General features: G+C 42.7%; 1 protein-coding gene across 2 annotated transcripts in view; it reads right to left on the bottom strand.

The window, feature by feature from the left end:
* LOC137625988 (dynein heavy chain, cytoplasmic-like) overlaps positions 1-21,262 on the bottom strand; it is a 770,344-nt gene that overhangs the window by 693,442 nt on the left and 55,640 nt on the right. For both annotated transcript variants that reach the window (XM_068357067.1, XM_068357068.1), the window contains exon 2: positions 11,176-11,406. In XM_068357067.1, coding sequence (XP_068213168.1) covers positions 11,176-11,406 — 231 coding nt within the window. The remainder of the gene's footprint in view (positions 1-11,175; positions 11,407-21,262) is intronic.

The raw sequence follows: 21,262 nt of genomic DNA, 5'->3' as shown, positions 1-21,262 counted from the left end.
CAATTCCATCCCCTGAATGTAGATCTGGGCTTGGTGAATCCCTTAATAGAGATTTAGCTAAAATTAGTGCATGGTGCAAATTATGGGGTATGAAGTTGAATCCTAACAAAACTCAAAGTATGATTGTAAGTAGGTCAAGGACGATGGCTCCTCAACATCCGGATCTCAGTATTGATAACGTTTCTTTAAATTTGTATGACTTAAAATTTTAAGTGTGATTCTCGACAGCAAATTTACTTTTGAGAAACACATTAGGTCTGTGTCTTCTTCAATTGTACAAAAAATTGGCTTATTGAGAAAGTCTTACAAGATTTTCGGTGACCAATCTATTCTGAAGAAGTGTTTTAATTCTTTCATTCTACCTTGTTTTGAGTATTGTTCTCCTGTCTGGTTTTCAGCTGCCAATCCTCATCTTAATTTGTTGGACAGAAACTTACGGTCTATTAAATTTCTTATTCCTGATCTAGATATTAATCTTTGGCACCGTCGTTTAATTAGTTCATTATGCATGTTGCATAAGATTTTTCATAACTCCGACCATACTTTACATTCAGCTCTCCCTGGACAATTCTATCCTGTTCGTAATACTAGGCAGGCAGTAAATTCTAATAGCCAGGCTTTCTCCAGCATGAGGCTCAATACTATACAGTATTCTAGAAGTTTTATTCCAGCTGATACCAAGTTGTGGAATGATCTTCCTAATCGGGTAGATGAATCGGTATAACTTCAAAAGTTCAAAGTTGGAGCAAATGTTTTTATGTTGACCAGGCTGACATGAGTCTTTTTATAGCGAATCCTCGTCAGCCTGGAAAAGGGGAGTAACTTTAGAATGACAAAAGGCAAACTCATAGGAACATTAAAAATAATAAGTGAGAACATTTACATAATAAGTGTAACCTCAATAAAATATTAGCATGAAAAGTAAAATTGAGAAATCTTACGTCATCATTGAGGAGAATAGATGATAGCTCATAGCAGAGCGTGCACGCCTCTGGGAACCAGACCATGTAAGGGGGCTGGCCAGCTTCCCGGACAAAGGAGATCGCACAGTGGGTGTGGGACCGGCAGACGTCATGGCCTACCGGGTCCGAAAAGGTTGCCGAGCATCCCTTGGCGGCACAGCGAACTTTCTGTAATATGAAAGTTAAATAAGTACAAAGGCTTCCGGAGGCTCTAACTTAACTCAAGAATAATAATAAGTAAGAGCTATGGATAAGGAGGATTCTAGTTAATGTGAAGGAATGGGTTCGTGCAATATAAGAAGCCGGAGCTCCGCCGTAATTACTACAATGATAAAAATAGGGGAGTACACTCCGTAGTAGACCGGAGTGGTATCGTGCATATAGGGGAGCCGGAGCTCCTGAGTAATTACTGACAAAAATTTTTAAGGCATAGTGGTATGGGAGAGCTCCGTAGTGCGTCGGAGATCCGGGGGGGAAAAGATCCTTGATACATAATAAGTGAAATATAAAAAATAAAATTAATTAAATTAAAATGATCTCCGAATAAGATCTCTGGTAGGTGACTACCGGAAAAGGTTAAAAAAGGGGGGGCAGAGATAGGTATGTTTGTCGTGTGAAAAGTGGGGCCGTAGCCGGAGTCTAGGTGTGGAGGGCCAATGAGGGGAGGATTCCCTGCCGAAGGGGCCACTAGATTAATAGGAAAGTTATGTGTTCCCAGCTCATAGTAGCGAAAACTCATGGCGGAGTTCGGAAGAAGGTCCGGACCCAACTCCCAGGCCGGAGCGGGGAAAGGGTGGGACTAGGGGGAGGGGGAACGGGAGGCGGCTCAAGGCAGGCCAACTAACCTAGAATATGTGATTCTAACACGAACAGGATCTAAGAATAAAACCAACACTAGCCTATAATAGAAGATAGAACGAAGTAACCTGGTAATACTAATAAACTCGTCTAAGACGAAGAAAAACCCAGAAGGGGAGAGATAGAGAGAAGGAGAACCCGAGTCTGCGTGAACAGAAAACGGGAACTCCAGCCCCTTACACTCGGCGGTTACTAAGATCAATCTAAAATAACACGAACCAAAAATACATAAAACACATCTGTTCGTGAATAATAATAAAAAAGAAATGTAACGAAGAATAGCGAAAAGGGGGAAAAGGTAACAAACAGTCAAAAACATGGCGAATCGTAAAGAAAAACGCCAACAAGTTGGTGGCAACTAAACTGTAATAAAACCCCGAACGCTATTCTTCGTTAACATAAGATACGGACTCGTAAACGACTAATAAGTACCAAAAGATATATATAAATTGGTTCAAAATAACTGGCACAAGGCCCATAATCTAGCATAAGATTAAAAAGAACCTAGAATGACAAAAGTACCTGAGGGCAATAAAAACAAGAGCAAAACTGAAACGTACTGAACGTAAACAACAACAATGGCCGCGTGGGCCGCGGGAAGGCATAGAGCCGAACGCACTAAAACACTTCATATGAATTAAAAAGAACATACCCGGTACTAAAACTAATGTCAAAACAATCTATGGTACTTAACATTGTCGTAGGAGGAAGGAGAGCTTTAGCCATGGCGATGAAATCCACAAAAACAGCCAAAAAACGAGAGCCCAAAACAAAGTAAGCGTCGTTAACACGAGTCCAAAAGAAGGATGTGTAGATGGCGCTCGAGGCGGGCGTCAGTGGGTGGATCAGGTGAGTTTGGTTAGTGCCGCTGTAACGGCTCACCCCTTATTGATGAAGGATTTATCTAAATGGAAGATGACCTGTGAATAGTGGTTTTCACATGCCCTATCTTTATACACGACGCCCTTAGGGTGCTCGCGCGAGGGAAGTAACCTCTGCATTCCATGCTTTAACTTTCTCTGGTATATTTGGAAGTATTTATATCAGAAAAGAGATGAGAAGGACCCTTTTCACCGGGCGTCACAGGTATCTCCCCAAAAATAGATTTTTCCTTCGTCAAAATCCCTTTTTTATAGTTTATATATGATGTATCTGTTTTTGTCGTTGATAATAGTTTATATAGGACATATCTGTTTTGGCGTTGTTACCGTTTTTAGAATGATTTATTGTTAATTTATTCTCATCATTTATTTATTTCCTTATTTCCTTTCCTCACTGGGCTATTTTTCCCTATTGGAGCCCTTGGGCTTATAGCATCTTGCTTTTCCAACTAGGGTTGTAGCTTGGCTAGTAATAATAATAATAATAATAATAATAATAATAATAATATTAATGATAATAATATGCCAGGTTCTGTGTAGGGAGCAAAAAGGACTTCTCAGAATTTACCATAATCCCAGATCATGGCAAAACTCGGGAAGTTTGTCTTGATATAGGAGAAGGATCTCAATTGAGTCTGATAGAATCAGCCAATCGTCTAAATATCGAGGTAGACGAATGCCGTTCTAGTGAGCCCAGGTCAAAACCAAGGAAAAAACCCACATGAAGAAGTGAGGCGCTGTGGACAGGATGAAGCACAGCACTTTGAATTGGTTTATTCTGGAAGAATAACCTTAGATACTCCCTTAATGATTGGTGGACTGGGATCTGGATGTGTGCGTCTTTGAGGTCTAGCGTTACCATGAAGTCCGATAGTCTGACCGTTTGAGCCGTTTCCATTCTGAACAGTTTGTTGAGCAAACTAATTCAGAACTGAGGGGCCTATATCTGGTCTCTAGTCTCCAGACGCCTTCTTGACAAAAGAGAGTCGACTATAAAAGCCTGGAGACCTATCCTGGACCTCCTGGAGAGCATCCTTCTCTACCATAGTCTGGATCTCGTCCCGAAGGGCCCGCTCCTTTGCGGATCCCATTGCATAAGAGCTCATCATGAATTGCGTGTTAGAGGAGGGAGAGAGAGCGTGAATGGGACGGGGTAACCTGCTCATCGGACGAAGACCGACCAAGGTTCAGCCACGTGAAAGCTCCATCCTCTGGTCGGAGGAATGCCCCCCGGCCCCCGGGGGAGGCAACCTTGTCTGCCACCTCTCCCTCTCGAGCCTCGGGAGCAAAAAGACTGCTTGGGTCTTTGTTTCCTAGACACAGGTTGTTTTGGGGGTGCTAGGACAATTCGGTCCCGAACAATTCGGTCCTGGACAGTTCGATCCCGAACAATTCGGTCCTGGACAGTTCGATCCCGGACAATTTGGTACAAGGACAATTCGGTACCAGGACAATTCGGTACCAGGCTTGTCATTTTCTAAAATCAGGAAAATATGATATTTTTATATTACATATTATGAACTATTTATATTTAATATCACCTCAATACTTAACTACTTAGTTTGGTTATTCACTAGTTGTTCACAAATAACATAAACAATCCACCCAACTATTTTATTACTAAACGATTACTTTGGTTATTCCCTTAGTTTAAAAAAATATATATATAAAGAAAACGACTTTATTAGTTTCTTTATTCCAGACTTTTTAGTCTAGTTTCACCCCATCATTCACACAATGGAGTCTTGCAACTGCATACAGTCGGAAAAAGGAAATTAGTTGAAAAGGAAAACTACGTGTACCAATACCATAAAGAAAATGCTGATGGTACGAAGATATATTGGCGTTGTGAAAGGCGGTCTTGTAAAGCACGGCTTCACTCAGATGTTAATTTCCATGCGCTCAAATATATTGGAAAACAAATTTATAGCACAACTGCAGCTGAAGTGAGTGCAAAGGTTGCTATTGCAAATATCAAGGAGGGACAATCACAAGTCAAACATCTCGTTCAATTCTAACAGAAGAACTAGGAAATTTAAATGAGTGCGCACTTATTGATATAACGAAACTAGCTCATATTAGTCGAAATATGAGACGTTGGAGAAATATAATCAAGCAGAAAGAATGCAGTTCCTTAAAGCAATCGCTCATAATAATAAAGTTTAAAATTTTTAATATACTTTTAACGACACGAAATGTATAGTTTTTACTATTTTATTTTTATATACCTACTTTTAACATAAGAAATGTATGGTTTTTACTGTTTAATTTTTTATATAATAAAGAAACAAAAAATTTATTTTTTTTTAATTTATCGCACAAACAAGGATAAATCAATTGGACTTTTTTTATATCTATACTAACAAAAGCAAAAATTTTCTTTTTAAAAGTAATGCTTAGAACTGATAGGAATTTTAGAAACGATAAAAATTGGAAAAATACAGTTTTTCCATATTATAAGAATTAATTGGTACCGAATTGTCCTGGTACCGAATTGTCCTAGTACCGGATTGTCCAGGGCCGAATTGTCAGGACACCGTTTTGGGGCTTGAGAGTAGTTCTTTTGCCCTATTGTGGACTTGGTGATGACTTCTTTGTCTGCAGGGCCCTGCAGTACTGGTGAGATGTCATTGGCCCATGGTGGTGAGAGTTGTGACACACCTCCCTCCATCCTTCTACCACAACCTTGATGTCCTCCACATTAAAGAGGTAGGTGCCATCCATCAAGGAGTTGCAAAGCTTTATTGCTTCTCTCCGAGGTACCTGCTTCCAGAATTTTGAGAGGAACGGAGTCAGGTCTCCTCAAAATCAAGTTGACCCATTGGTTGAAGACATTGTGGGTGAGGAATTCCACCGACCTTACGCCTGAAAAGAGGAATACTGACATAGCCTCCTTATTCTGGTTGGAGAAAAATCTTCATTCTCGAAGAGGTATCTCACCGTCCCCAACCAAAAGTCAAACCATGAAACGGCCTGCATAGAGCACTTTGCAACCCACTCCATGTTTGCAGCGTCAGCAGCTGAGAACATCACTAGTAGAGCTGCTAACTTGTCCAATGGCATGTTCTGGGTTAGAACCAATATTGCTAGATCCAGAGGTAGTGGTGATGGATCTTCCTCTGATATCTTGTAGTACTTACTATGTCTCACGTATGGAGGAAGTAAACGAGAAGAGTTAACTGAACGCAAGTACTGCTTAATTCCTGCTATCTGGGTATAAGTCCTTTTCTTTGCACCCTTGATCCCTCTAGAATCTAGACCAAGGCAAGGCTACCTTAGTCTTGGTGGGTCAAGGAGTGTCGTACAGAAGCTCAAGAACGGTGTTGCAATGAATGATGGTTAGTGTGCAAAAAAGCTTTATGGTTTGAATTTTATGAAAAACACTTTATTTATTGCATTTTTTTATAGCCATCAAGTACCCCCCCCCCCCCCCCCAATGAAATGCCTTAATCTGTTATTGTTTCTTTTTAACAGGTAATGACAGCAAGACCCTACACCCAGTAGGGAGACAAGTAGAGGTACAAGAATAGGAATAATATTGCATAATCCTACACCTGTTTATGTTGCTAGTCAGCCTGGTGAAGACTGTTAAAAGCAGGTTTGCATGGAGATGGCAACTAGAATTGCAATCAAGTAGAGAAGCATACTGCAGACATTTGACTGTGCATTTTGATAGAAATTCCCAAGTGTGAGGGATTTGACAAAAACTGTTGTGAATTATCCTAGACAGTGGACAGCGGGAACGATCTTTATCAGACATACTTTGTGTATCCTGTTAACCCATTGAATTGTTGGGGTGACGTGAACATTCCTCTAAAGGACTGTGGAATTAATTGTACCATAGGTGTTCATTCAGCTTTGTATTTTGAATATGTTTGTCTATTAATTTCACTCAAAATAGCTTAAACATAACCTGAATTAGCATATTACAGTATTGTATTTTTTTCAATAAGGAATGAAATACCCTTTTTTTCTCCCCTTTTCTTAGAAACTAAGTTTTTTCTTGCCCTGCAATGTCCCCTTCTCAGCCACTAATTTTGTCTTTTTTTTTTCTTAGAATCGTTGTTTTTCTTTTGTTTCATCAATAAATACTTAGTAGTTACATAACCTGAAATCAGCTTACCTCCCAATAGTAGTATGCAATTACATTATTAGCTGGGCCCCCTTTCCCAGTATAAAGTCAAGGGGTGGTGCCCAGTGCTCCGTTCTCTTGGCCTGTTACCTAGATTTTTGGGTATTCCACCGTTTTACCTTTTTGTGTAGTGAACGTTGGAGTGTGGTCGGCATTCCGATACTAAGCAGTTTGGGTGCTACCTCCGACCACAGTCCGCAAACTATTACAGTGTCCTTTCCCTCCACTGGAATCTGGTTCCCCCAAGGAGTTGATCTTCCTGATACAGGCAAAAACCAGAAAAAAGACCTGGCCAAAGTCTTTCTGCACCAAGGGGGAGATCTTGGGGCTGGCAGGAGTTGGTAACATATCTTATGAATGTTCCTATCTGTGGTGAAAAGGATCTTCTGCACCTGAACTCAAATCCATAGGAGCTTGGGGCAGGTCATCAACGGAAAGGCTAACCACGGAACGAGACCTGAGGGCAAGGCTGCAACTTTCTGGCCTTGTAGCTGTAGACTTAGAGATGGAAGGTTTGGCCGAAGAAGTCGACGGCTCTACCCTCGAGCGCCAGGTCTTTGAAATGGTCTTGAGAGCCTTCCTTTCCCTTGACTGGCTGATGAAACCCTCAAGAAGAGGACTTCTGGAGCTACAGGAGGATGTACTGGTGTTCATGTGGACTCCAAAGGTGTTGGTTTGTCCAATTCTATCAGAGACAGCCGATAGGAATGAGGACATGAGGTCTCCCTTGGAGATGTCGAACCTTTGCTCATTTTTTACAAGGGGGTCTCCTTCAGGTGGGGTAAATGGACGATATCTCCTCTTACTCCATGGGTTGAGCGGGACAATCTCTAAGCTGTATTGCAGTCTGATGTCCTTCTTAGGAGAGCTGCGGTGAGATATCCATCACAGGGGCCTCTGTTTTGTCAGAAAGCTGTTACGTCGAGGGTCTAGAAGGCTTGAATATCTACAAAATCTCGAGACTTCAAGAGAATCACAGGAGTGCTTGGAGAAGGAGCTGTTGGAGGCTCATGAGTCACCTTTGCGAATTCCTGTGGTGCCACCTCTACCAGTTATCCTTTGCAGAGGGTAGAGGTTCAGGAGGAGTCTCCTTAGGAAATTTCCTTGCCGTTGTAGGTGTCTCAAAGGAATGTATAGGATGACTGGCTGAAATACTGCATTCAAATAGTGAATTCTTTTCCTTAGCTTCGTTTGCTCTGGTTGCCGGTTGTTCATTGCCTGGTTGTGTCACCAAATAACCAAGAGACAGTCGGCGAGGCAAACGTTGTTGGCAGGGAGAACGTATCTGGCGAGATGAAAGTTTGCGAGGAGAACATGAGAGCGGCGAGCTCTGGCATGGAGAATGTTGCCGAGACAATTTTAGATGAGGCGAGAGCTGTCTCGGAGAGCGTTGGCGTGGAGACAGCTGGTGTAACGAACACTGTCAAAGAGAGCGTTGGCGAGGGGTACGCTAGCGAGGCAAGCGTTGACAGGGAGATTTCTGTTGAGCTGCAAGGTGAACAATGGCGAGGTGAGCGCTGGCAAGGTGAGCGCTGGCAAGGTGAGCGCTGGAGAGGTAAGCGCTGGCAAGGTGAACACTGGCAAGGTGAACACTGGTAAGGTGAATGCTGGCGAGGTGATCGCTGGCGAGGTGAACGCTGGCGAGGTGAACACTGGGGAGATGAATGCCGGCTAGAAGAATGCTGGCAAGGTGAACACTAGCGAGGTAAACCCTGACAAGGTGAACACTAGTGAAGTAAATGCTGGCAAGGTGGACGCTGGCGAGGTCGATACTGGAGAGGTGAACACTGGCAAGGTGAACATTGGCAAGGTGAATATTGGCAAGGTGAACACTGGCAAGGTGACCGTTGTTGAGGTGAGTGCTGGCGAGGTGAGCATTGTCGAAGCGAATGCTGGCCAGGTGAGTGTTGTCGAGGTGAGTGCTGGCAAGGTGAACACTATCGATGTGAGCGCTGGTAAGGTGAACACTGGCGAGGTGAGCGCTGGCAAGGTGAACGCTGGCGAGATGAGTGCTGACAAGGTGAACAATGTTAGCAAGGCAAATGTAACTGCCTGTTACCTGTCTGAGAGTACTCATTAGGTGTTGTGTGACCTCAATGGTTGCACGCAGCGTACCTGAGAAGTCGTAAAAGCTGAATGTTTGCGATAGGGAGAGAATTGTTTAACAAAATCACTACTCTAGACCAGCAAGGAGACGGTGGATGCTAAGAGTAGGTGGATGGGTGTGTTCTCCAGCAAGGCGAGAATTTGTGTCAGTTCGTTCGTAGCGTGACAAACTAAACACAGACTGATGAGTTTCACGCTGCCGTGACTGCTGAGAATGTTTTACTCTGCCAGTACAAACATTAGGTGCTACTCCAAGAGAAGTAAGCCCCACAGAATAGAAAATGTTCTGCAGTGTCCTACGGACATAACAGCGAGGGGCAGGAGCTGTAAACAGGCACCGAACACATTCAACGTCTCGATCTGACAAACTCTGAAGAGCTTGAAGGTGGCATGGAGAAATCTCATTAGGGCTTGCAAAAACCTCAGGGTGGAAACCAATCAGGAGAGGAGCATCAAACTCGTGGCTGTGACAGGCGAGCATCAGGTGATGGTGAGAGAAACCTTTGTAAAACCTCAGCCTGCTGTGAAGACTCAGGCTGAAAGCGGGCATAGAAAGCAACAGGCGAAACATGGCTGCAGCCATTTTCTGGGTTCACTCAGAAGGGATCTTCTGACTGGAAACTCCCGAGGGGTACTTGTCAACTTCTCTTGCCTCACTACTACACTAACTTGAACAAGAGAAGACTTTAAGACTACTGCTGGCAAGGACACGCGAGTTCCTTAGGCCTGCGGCCTTCAGATTCTCTAAGGGGGAGACCGAAGTCTTCCCCTTAAGGGCGCACGTGTGCTCCCGCTCTGTCTCCGCCCGCTGAGCTTCACCAAGCCATTCCTTAGAGAGGGACCAGAAATCCCCAAGGAAAGCCACAACTGCCGCAAAGTGTCAGAAGTAAGAGACTCCCTAAGTTCAAGGGCAACGCCGCTTTGCTGCGATAAGTGACGGAGCCCTTTCCGCAAGGTTCTCCATGCTCAGAGGTGCATCACTCTTAATCGAACGGTCCCCAGAGGAAACCAATCTAGCAGAGTCAAAATGGTAAGATCAAACTGACGAGGAAGGAAGTCTGGCCTTCTTCCCCTTCGAGTATGAACCCAAAGGAGAAGAGTCCCGTTTAGATTTCTCCTTTTGTAATATAGCAAATCTGTGCCACTGGGTGGGAGGATAGCCACTCCCTACATACATCAAATGGAGATTCTTGGGAGCACGAATGGCCTCTGCAGGAAGGGCAGAGGTCATGTGGGTCCATCTCTATGGCAGGCACATAGGTGCTGCATCGGTGCCATTCCACTCCAGGACAGCCAGCATGGTTTCAATCTCCACAACAAAACACTTTCACTCTGAAAAGAAAAAGGGGTTCAAAAGAATTATCCAGTTTATTAAAAAAAAGTTAACAGGAGAGACGGGCAGGAACGTCCAATCTCTACTGAGCCAATATGAAATGTGACATAACTCAACTGATGAGCATGTGAGCGGGGCAACTAGTCTAACCCAGCTAACTAGCGGTGGGTAGTTATACCTCGCCAAAAACTCTTTTGGCTAGTTTTCAACATTCGGTGAAATGATATCCACTGTAAAGAGTGAAAGGGTTTGTATTCATGTCAGAACAACATTCCAGAGGCAAAAGAAGGACGGAGATTGCATAATAAATCCTCACAAAAGCAATCAAAAACATTAGATCAACAGGGAACACCACCGTGCGAAATCGCTACAAAAATAGGAATGAACGCCATCTAGATACTCAATAGTAGTACGGGAGGAAGGGTAACCTTGATAACGGCTCCCCTTCTATTTTAGCCACTCTTCCCCCTCGAAACGAAAACGCTATTCGGGGTGAAGATTGCTATGTGTCGTATCAAGATATACGTCCCCTGATTTATGCGATATCCTTGAGAGAAATTTTAAGGATATTCTCGCCAGGAGTTAGAATGCTGGAGACCTAAAGGTAAATTCTCTGGGAATATCACTGTAGTCAAATATCCCTTAGAAAGCTACTTATAGGAACCTTCCATCAGGACGACATGGCTATCTCACCCAAAAATAGATTTTTCGCTTCGATCAAAATCCGTTATAGTATCCCGCTTTTCCAACTAGAGTTGTAGCCTAGCTAGTAGCAGTAATAATAATAATATCTCTATAAATTAATTTTGCAGCATATCCAATGATTCTCCTGGCATAATTAACTTATTAACCCTACAAAGTAAATAAAAGCAAGGAATAAAATAGTATCAATGATTATTTCACCTTTGGCTGCACATCTCTGAACCAGAAGTACTCTTGATTGCGAGTCACTCACAAACTTCCTTACAGCTTCTTGGTGGTGAGACGCCTTGAAGGCTGATTGTAGCTCAAGTGAGGGTTCGTCACCCTCTTCCAAAAGAGCGTAGGTAATCTTTAAGAAGTGTTGCACGACCAGGCCAACATCGGCGACGGCAACCACCGTCTCCAGACCACCCCCGCTTCCTCCGCTCCCATCTGAAAAGTAACGTGTGATACTGTATAGCGATCATGTACGCAAAAAATAATTCTACACCAACCTAAGTCAATCTTTTTAAATTTTCAGGATTTTCACAATAACAACAATAATGGTGATTATGAGAACATTAACACTACAAGCTCTAAAATTTTAAGAAGTTTGAAAATAAAGAAGTCGCAGTATAAAGGATCCCCTGGACAAGTTAGGCTATTCTCGTACTGTATTGAGAGTGCTTTTTACCGTTGTGGTAGGGGCTAACTACATTTGTTTCCCATTACAGAGACAATTGTTTTTCCAATAGTTTTCCCATCTATCAGCGATGTTGCAACTCTTAGTTTTACAGCCTTTACCACTCTCTTTAAAGGTAATACTGAGGGTGATCATGTAAAGACTAGAGGTTATTTAATGGTTGAAGGTGTCAGGGTTAAGTTCAAAATTTCATCTGAAGACATGCTCATCAGAACGTCACCTGAGCAAGCCTTATTCCCACCATTGTGACCAACCACAGCAGTAACTTTGCCTATTAACAGTTTACGCATACAGGAGAGGCCAAGACACGACTCGATCTACTGTCCTTGCGAACCTAAGAGTAGCCCCTTACCACTATACTACCCCTAAGGCTATACACCAATATTGATACACAAACACTTCAATGACAGTCACCATTATTGTAGCCTATTACCAAAATGACCGATTTGGAAGTAATTTGCATTTTTCCTAACAATACAAACCTTTAGTTATTTATTTGGGTATTACTTTCGGCCAAGCTGAAATGACGAGCCATTAGATTTTACCAAGGGTTAACTACCCATCCCACTAGTTAGTGGGGGGGGGGGGTTTAAGGGGTCGTTAGCTACCCCTCTCACTCACACACCTGTGATTGTACTTCACTTTACTTGGAGGTAGGACTTCAAGGGGGACAGGGTTGGCGGATATGTTTGTATAAATAGCTAAAGGTTTGTATCGTTAGGAAAAGATACTAGCAATGTGACTGTCAAGGTAAGATCTCTTCTGAGTCATAGGAATTGTCCAAGATCACCAAGACATACCACCATACAACCTCGCTAGGTATGGGGACGCAACAGTATTGACACAATACTAGGTTACATAAGGGAACAATGATTTACCAGCTGTGCAAAGGACCCTGGATGCTGATTTCCACCAGAGAGGGGAGGATGACTGAAAGAAAGAGCCAGTCTTTCTTTTTTCATTTACTCAGTTTTGGAAAGAAGTGAAGAGAGTAAGGAAGGCGGGTTCAAGAATTGAAGAGACAGTGAAAGATGGAAATGGAAGGTTGTTAAAAGGAGAGGAGGCAAGGAAAAGGTGGGTGGAGTATTTTGAAAGTTTACTGAATGTTGAGGATAACAGGAAGGCAGATACAATTTCTGTTGCATGTGTTGAGGTGCCGGTGATAGGAGATGAGAATGAGAGAGAGATTACAAGAGATTAAGTGAGGAGAGCACTATATGAAACAAGAGTAGGAAAAGCATCTGGTATGGATGGTGTGAAAGCTGAGATGTTGAAGGAAGGGAGTGTGACTGTACTTGCATGGTTGGTGAGATTGTTTAATGTGTGTTTTGTGTTGTCAATGGTATCAGTAGATTGGGTTTGTTCGTGTATTGTACCCTTATACAAGGGTAAAGGAGATGTGCATGAGTGTTGTAATTCAAGGGGTATTAGTTTGTTCAGTGTAGTTGGAAAAGTGTATAGTTGAGTACCGATTAATAGGATTAAGGATAAAACAGAGAATGCAATCTTAGATTGATTGATTGATTGAAAGTTTTCTGGCATCCTGACATCTAAGGTCATTGACGACGATAGCATTTATTATATATGAAAAATAAGAGAGAATTCAATTAAAACCATAAAAGTTAAGAAGTCATTACAATGGTTAAATAGTTTTCAGAAGACCTGCTTCTGAAATAAATCTAAAAATTCCGCTCGCATAGTAGGACACATCATGTCCAAGAATCTTGGCAAGGATGAACCTGCCATCCTCACCTCGAGCCTCAAACATATCTATTTCTTAAGTTAGTAAAATTAGGGCATTCAGTCAACAAATGCCTCACTGTTAAAGGTACTAAACAGTCCTCACAATACGGTTGGTGTTGGCCCTTCAGCAGAAACTCGTGTGTCAACCGTGTGTGACCAATACGGAGACGGCAAAGAGTCGTCTCCCATTTTCGGGGTATCAAGTTATACCTCCAAGGTGATATGATATTTGTTACTTCCCTCATTTTATTGCCATCTTGACTATCCCAATGCTGTTGCCATTTATTACAAACCAATTTCTTGATGTAAGGTAGGAAATCATAACAGGGAATGGGATACCTCCTTGGTAGCAACTCGGATGCCGCATTCTTCGCCAGTAAATCTGCCTTCTCGTTCAAAGACACACCTACATGTGCTGGAACCCAACAAAATCGAACTGTTATACCTCTCCATCCAATAATAAAAAGCCATTCTAAAATCTTTAAAACTAGAGGGTTACTAGAATTAAAAACTTCTAAAGCTTGAAGAACACTCCTTGCATCACTAAAAATTGTAAAATTACCCTCCTTTTCAAAAGCTATTTTCTCAATAGCGGTTAGTATGCCATACAGTTCGGCAGTAAATATGGAAGCTGTTAGAGGAAGTGCACCTCTACAACTAAAATCATTACTATGTACTCCAAATCCAACGCCAGCATCAGATTTGGAGCCATCAGTATATATAAAAGTCGATCCCCTATGTTCTTCAACATGTTCCATAAAAAGAGACCTGGATTCTAAGTCAGTCATATTCTTCTTAACTCCAATAAAATATTTACAAAAAGATATGTCAGGTAATTTCCATGGAGGCGTTGGTGATACCTTGAATGGAAGCACCTTAATTCTAATTATATCCAGATTGTTTAATAATTGTTTCACCCGAAACCCAAAAGGTTCAGGAGATTTTGGATGCAACTCAAAGTATGTTGAGTAACTTACAAGGCTTGTAGTCTGAAAAGCTGAAGAATTAGGGAGTCTTTGCAATCTAAACCAATACCGAATAATAGAGGACATTCGGTAAAGGTCTAGAGGCAACTCCCCAGCATCCACAAGGAGACTTGAGATAGGTGAGGTTCTAAAGGCTCCTGTGGACAATCTTATACTAGCATGATGTATAGAATCTAATATTTTTAACTGGCTTGGGGTTGCTGAGGAGTATATTTCGCATCCATAACTAATTTGGAAAAAATCAAGGCCTTGTATAATTTTAAAATTGTATTGCGGTCTCCCCCCCCCCCCCATGATGTATGGGACAATACTTTTAAAAGATTCATAGCTTCAAGACATTTAGCGCATAATGCTTTTAAGTGAGAAACCCATGTAAGCCTACAATCAAATATCAGCCCTAAAAATTTAGCTTCACTTGCACATGGGATCCGTTGACCTTTGATGTATATATCCGGGTCTGGACGTACTCCCTGGATACGACAGAAATGGGCAATATGATATTTTTAATTTAAAATAAATTTTTGAATATACTTACCCGGTGAATATATATATAGCTTACGTCTCCGACAGTCGACAGATTCCAAAAACTCGCAAGCGATCGCCATGATGGTTGCTGGGTGTGACCACCAGCGCCGACTATCGGCCAGATACCGCATATATTTCTCCAGGAATTCAGTTCTTCTCAGCTCATAGGGTCTCTATTGGGGAGGAAGGGGGGGGGGGGCTTTAATTATACTGTATATATTCACCGGGTAAGTATATTCAAAAATTTATTTTAAATTGAAAATATCATTTTTAAATATTAAACTTAGCCAGTGAATATATATATATATATATATATATATATATATATATATATATATATATATATATATATATATATATATATATATATATATATATATATATATATAGCTGATTCACACCCATGGTGGAGAGTAGAGACCAGTATTAAAACATTAAAGGAGTATATGCTCAGGAGTTTTTGACAAATATTGAAAAAACAAACTTAAGTATAGGTACCTGATAAGGAAGCTGACTCTGATGAATACTCTGCCTCATTAGTCCGCTATCCTTACGAAGCCCAGCGATCCTCTCAGGATGCTGAAAGACTTCTAGGAGCTGTTATAATCAGGGTGAACACCCCTATAACAGGACCTCATCAATACCCTTGATCTGGGCGCTCTCAAGAAACAAGTTTGACCACCCGCCAAATCAAAAGATTCCGGAAGACTTCTTAGTCTTCACGTACAACCCAAAAAATTAAAAGTTTCAAGAGAAGAAAAAGATATTGGGATTAAGGGAATGTAGTGGTAGAACCTTCACCCACTACTGCACTCGCTGCTACGAATGGTCCCAACATGTAGCAGTCCTCATAAAGTGTCTGGACATTTTTTAAATAATGTGAAGCGAACACAGATTTACTCCTCCAAAAGGTTGCGTCCATGATGCTTCTAAGAGATCTATTTTGTTTGAACGCTACTGAAGTTGCCACCGCTCTAACTTCATTATCACTTAAATGAGAGTGAGCCTCTCTAATTAAAAGTCTAATAAAATATGACAACGCATTTTTCGACATCGGTAAGGTGGTCTTTTTTAACCGAACACCATAAAGCCTCTGAATTGCCTCGCAGCGTTTTGGTTCTATTTAAATAAAATTTAAGAGCTCTTACAGGGCACAGGACTCTCAATTTCGTTCCCAACAATTTCAGATAGACTGGGAAGTTCAAACGACTTAGGTCATGGACGAGATGGCCGTTCTCTTTTGGCTAAAAAACCAAGTTGAAGCGAGCATACTGCTTTATTAGAGCAGAAGCAGATATTTATGCTGAAGGCATATACTTCACTAACTCTTTGCGGTAGCCAAGCTCACTAAAAAGAGAGTTTTGAGTGTAAGATCTTTAAGTGATGTTGAATTCAACGGCTCAAACCTTTCAGACATAAGGAACTTAAGGACCACGTCCAAATGAGGCTCCTTGGAAGTCTCAAAAGACTTGATAAGGTCTTGAAGATCTTTATTATCAGACAGATCTAAATTTCTATGTCTAAAAACTGAAGCTAAAATGCTTACGTAGCCTTTAATTGTTCGTGACTTTGGTGACTGACGCTCGACGTCACGTCGTGTCTACGGTGTCTGCCGCTCAACGTCACGTCGTGTCTGCGGTGTCTGCAGCTCAACGTCACGCTGTGACTGCGGTGGCTGACGTTCAAAGTTTCAGCGGAACTGCAGTGACTGCTGATCAAAGTTATGACTCGACTTAACTGACTGTCGTTCAAAGTTACATCGAGATTTTATGCTCTGCATCTCGTTTAACAGCAAACCTGACACTAGGGATAACGTCAGCATGACGTAACAAATCTCGTTTAGAGGGTTGAAGACCTGAATCACGTATTCCAGAACCGTAACGTACAACAAGCAAAGGATCCTTTCGCACAGGAACAGGATCGTAAGCTTTCATTAAAGAAGAAAGCTTTAACTGCATATCTTGCAAAACACTTAACTTCGGATTAACCGCACTCGGAATAGATCGTGACGTCGGCAACGTTTGTACATGAACGTCATTGCTATGAATGGGACTCTCATGATGACTACAGCTAGGACGTTGATCTTGTTCTGAAGGAACTTATTTACGTCTCAACGGTCTCGAAACCTTATGCCAAGATTTTTTTAAAAATGAGTCATCGGAAGACTAGGAGAACTTAGTCTCTCCTGTCTTATGGTAAGGACGTGCTTGAGGAGCAACGTCTGATACCTTTGAGGGAACGTCTGTTCGTTGGTTAAAGCCTCTCGATCCCTTAGGTCCTACGACATTCCTTCTCCCAGGGGTAGGGGAGCCTGAAAGAGGTCTCGGACTAGGCAAGCGACAAGCACGAACAGACGAACCCTCCGCAACACTGAACATGTTTTTCGCACTTTCTTCACTGACACTCGCATTTTTTGATAATTTCACATTAGACATGAATAAAGCTGATTTCTATCTGAAGCACACAATTCTCCCTTAAATCAAAAGGTTAGAATTGCGAAATATGTCGTATAATGTAAACTCATTAGTACATAATGTATCACACATGCAAAAATTAATAAACATATACATATATATAGAATAAAATGGAAATATATAAAGTTAAAAAGATCAGTGACTTGGGAGGAGACTAAAAAACTGATATTTTCATTATAAAATAAATTTTTGAATATACTTACCCGGTGAATATATAAATAGCTGACGTCTCCGACGGCCCGACAGATTCCAAAAACTCGCGAGCGATGGCCATGAAGGTTGCGGGTGTGCCCACCAGCGCCGACTATCGGCCAGATACCGCATATACTTCTCAACCAAACCAGTTCTTCTCAGTCCGTAGGGTCTCTATCGGGGAGGAAGGGAGGGCCTTTAATATTATATATTCACCGTGTAAGTATATTCAAAAATTTATTTTAAATTGAAAATATCATTTTTAAATATTAAACTTAGCCGGTGAATATATAAATAGCTGATTCACACCCATGGTGGTGGGTAGAGACCAGTATTAAAACAATAAAGGCGTATATGCTTAAGAGTTTTTGACAAATATTCAAAAAAACAAACTTAAGTATAGGTACCTGGTAAGGAAGCTGACTCTGATGATTACTCTGCCTCATTAGTCCGCTATCCTCACGAAGCCCAGACATCCTCTTAGGATGCTGAAAGACTCCCAGGAGCTGCTATATCCAGGGTGAACACCCCTATAACAGGACCTCATCAATACCCTTAATCTGGGCGCTCTCAAGAAACAATATTTTGACCACCCACCAAATCAAAAAGATTGCGAAAGACTTCTTAGTCTTCCGTACAACCCAAAACAAGATTAAAAATTTCAAGAGTAGATTAAAAGGATATTGGGATTAAGGGAATGTAGTGGTAGAACCCTCATCCACTACTGCACTCGCTGCTACGAATGGACCCAGTGTGTAGCAGTCCTCATAAAGAGTCTGGACGTCTTTCAAGTAATAAGAAGCGAATACCGACTTGCTCCTCCAAAAGGTCGCGTCCATAATACTTTTAAGGGATCTATTTTGCTTAAATGCCACCGAAATCGCTATCGCTCTAACTTCGTGAGCCTTGACCTTAAGCAAATTACGATCCTTCTCACTTAAATGAGAATGTGCCTCCCGAATTAAAAGTCTAATAAAGTAAGATAACGCATTCTTAGACATGGGCAAAGAGGGCTTTTTAACGGAGCACCATAAAGCCTCTGAACAACCTCGTAGCGGTTTAGTTCTAGATAAGTAAAATTTAAGAGCTCTAACGGGGCACAGCACTCTTTCAACTTCATTACCTACGATCTCAGAAAGACTAGGTATTTCAAAAGATTTAGGCCAAGGACGAGACGGAAGTTCATTCTTGGCCAAAAAACCAAGTTGAAGAGAACATACTGCTTTATTTGTTGAGAAGCCGATGTTCTTGCTAAAAGCATGGATCTCACTGACCCTTTTAGCCGAAGAGAAGCTCACCAAAAAAAGTGTCTTGAGGATAAGATCCTTCAGGGAGGCTGAATTTAACGGTTCAAACCTGTCTGACATAAGGAACTGTAGGACCACGTCCAAGTTCCAAGCAGGAGTTGAAATATGACGCTCCTTAGAAGTCTCGAAAGACTTAAGGAGGTCTTGGAGATCTTTGTTATTTGAAAGATCCAAACCTCTATGCCTGAAAACAGAAGCTAACATGCTTCTGTAGCCTTTAATGGTGGATGCAGAGAGGGAGCAACCGTTTCTCAGATTAAGCAGAAAATCCACAATCTGCGCTACAGAGGTACTGGAAGAGGAAATAGAGGAGGACTTGCACCAATCTCTAAATACCTCCCACTTCGACTGGTAGATCTTGATGGTAGAGGATCTTCTAGTCCTCGCGATCGCTCTAGCTGCCTCCTTCAAAAATCCTCGAGCTCTAGAGAGTCTTTCGATAGTCTGAAGGCAGTTAGGCGAAGCGCGGGGAGGCTTTGATGAAGTCTCCTTACGTGAGGCTGCCGTAAGAGATCCATACGCAAAGGCAGACTCCTTGGAACGTCTACCAGCCATAGAAGTACCTCTGTGAACCACTCTCTCGCGGGCCAGAGGGGAGCAACCAACGTCAACCTGGTCCCTTCGTGAGAGGCGAACTTCTGCAACACCTTGTTGAGGATCTTGAAAGGTGGAAAGGCATAAACGTCCAGGTGAGACCAGTCCAGAAGAAAGGCATATATGTGGGCCGCCTCTGGATCTGGGACCGGAGAGCAATAAGCCGGGAGCCTTTTTGTCAGCGAGGTCGCAAAGAGATCGATGGTGGGTTGACCCCAAGTCATCCAAAGTCTCTTGCACACATCTTTGTGGAGCGTCCACTCCGTAGGAATCACCTGACCTCTTCGACTGAGACAGTCCGCCAAGACATTCAACTTCCCTTGGACGAACCTCGTCAAAAGCGAGATGTTTCGATCTTTTGACCAAATGAGGAGGTCCCTTGCGATGACGAAAAGAGCGTGGGAGTGAGTGCCTCCTTGCTCCGAGATGTAAGCCAAGGCCGTGGTATTGTCTGCATTCACTTCCACCACCTTGTTTCGAATCAGACCCTCGAAACTCCTTAGTGCCAATTGGACTGCTAACAGCTCCTTGCAGTTTATGTGAAGGCTCCTCTGGTCTGCGGCCCAAAGACCCGAGCATTCCAGACTGTCCAGAGTCGCCCCCCAACCCAAATCCGATGCGTCTGAAAACAACACATGGTTTGGGTTCTTGACTGCCAGAGAAAGACATTCCCGAAGTCTTATATTGCTGTCCCACCAAGCTAGGCAAGTCTTGACTGGATCGGAGATTGGAATCGAGACCGTCTCTAAAGTTTTCTCCTTGTTCCAATAGGAGTCTGGGTGGAACTGGAGAGGGCGCAGGTTGAGTCTCCCTAGAGAGATAAACTGTTCCAGAGACGAAAGCATCCCCAGGAGGCTCATCCAGTCTCTCACAGAGCAACGGTTTTTCTCTTGCACGAGACGGACTTTGAGCAAAGCCTGCTCGATCCTGTTGGCAGACGGAAAAGCCCGAAAAACTCGACTCTGTATCTCCATCCCCAAATAGAGAATCGTTTGGGAGGGAGTCAGCTGTGACTTCTCCATATTCACCAAGAGGCCCAACTCTTTCGCAAGATCCAAAGTCCACTGTAGGTCCTGCAGACAGCGATGACGGGACGACGCTCTGAGTAACCAGTCGTCCAAATACAGGAGGCTCTGATCCCCGATAAATGTAGGAACTTCGCTACATTTCTCATGAGCCTCGTAAAAACAAGAGGAGCAGGGCTGAGGCCGAAGCACAGTGCTCGGAATTGATACACCACATTCCTGTACACAAACCTCAGATAATGTTGAGAGTCTGGATGTATCGGAATGTGGTAGTACGCATCCTGCAAGTCGAGAGAGACCATCCAGTTGCCCTCTCTGACTGCTGCCAAAACGGATTTGGTGGTCTCCATCGTGAACTTTGTTTTTACAACAAACACGTTGAGAGCACTGACATCCAGCACTGGCCTCCAACCTCCTGTGTTCTTCGGAACCAGGAAGAAACGGTTGTAAAAACCTGGGGATTGAAGGTCCGAGACTTTCACCACCGCCCCCTTTTCTAACAACAGAGACACCTGAAGATGTAACGCCTGTCTCTTTGTCTCCTCTCGATACCTGGGAGAGAGGTCTATTGGATCTTTTACTAGAGGAGGTCTCCGTACAAAAGGGATTTTGTAACCCTCCTTCAGCAACAAAACAGACTCCCGGTCTGCACCCCTCTTCTCCCAGGCCTGCCAGAAGTTGGTCAATCTGGCACCTACTGCTGTCTGAGGACATGGGCAGTCAGACTCTGCCACGGGAGGATTTAGATCCTCTCTTCTTG

Source organism: Palaemon carinicauda, chromosome 33, assembly GCF_036898095.1.
Source record: "Palaemon carinicauda isolate YSFRI2023 chromosome 33, ASM3689809v2, whole genome shotgun sequence".
Classification (NCBI taxonomy): domain Eukaryota; kingdom Metazoa; phylum Arthropoda; class Malacostraca; order Decapoda; family Palaemonidae; genus Palaemon; species Palaemon carinicauda.
Note: the sequence above shows the minus strand (reverse complement) of the source record. Positions and strands in the feature narration are given on the sequence as shown.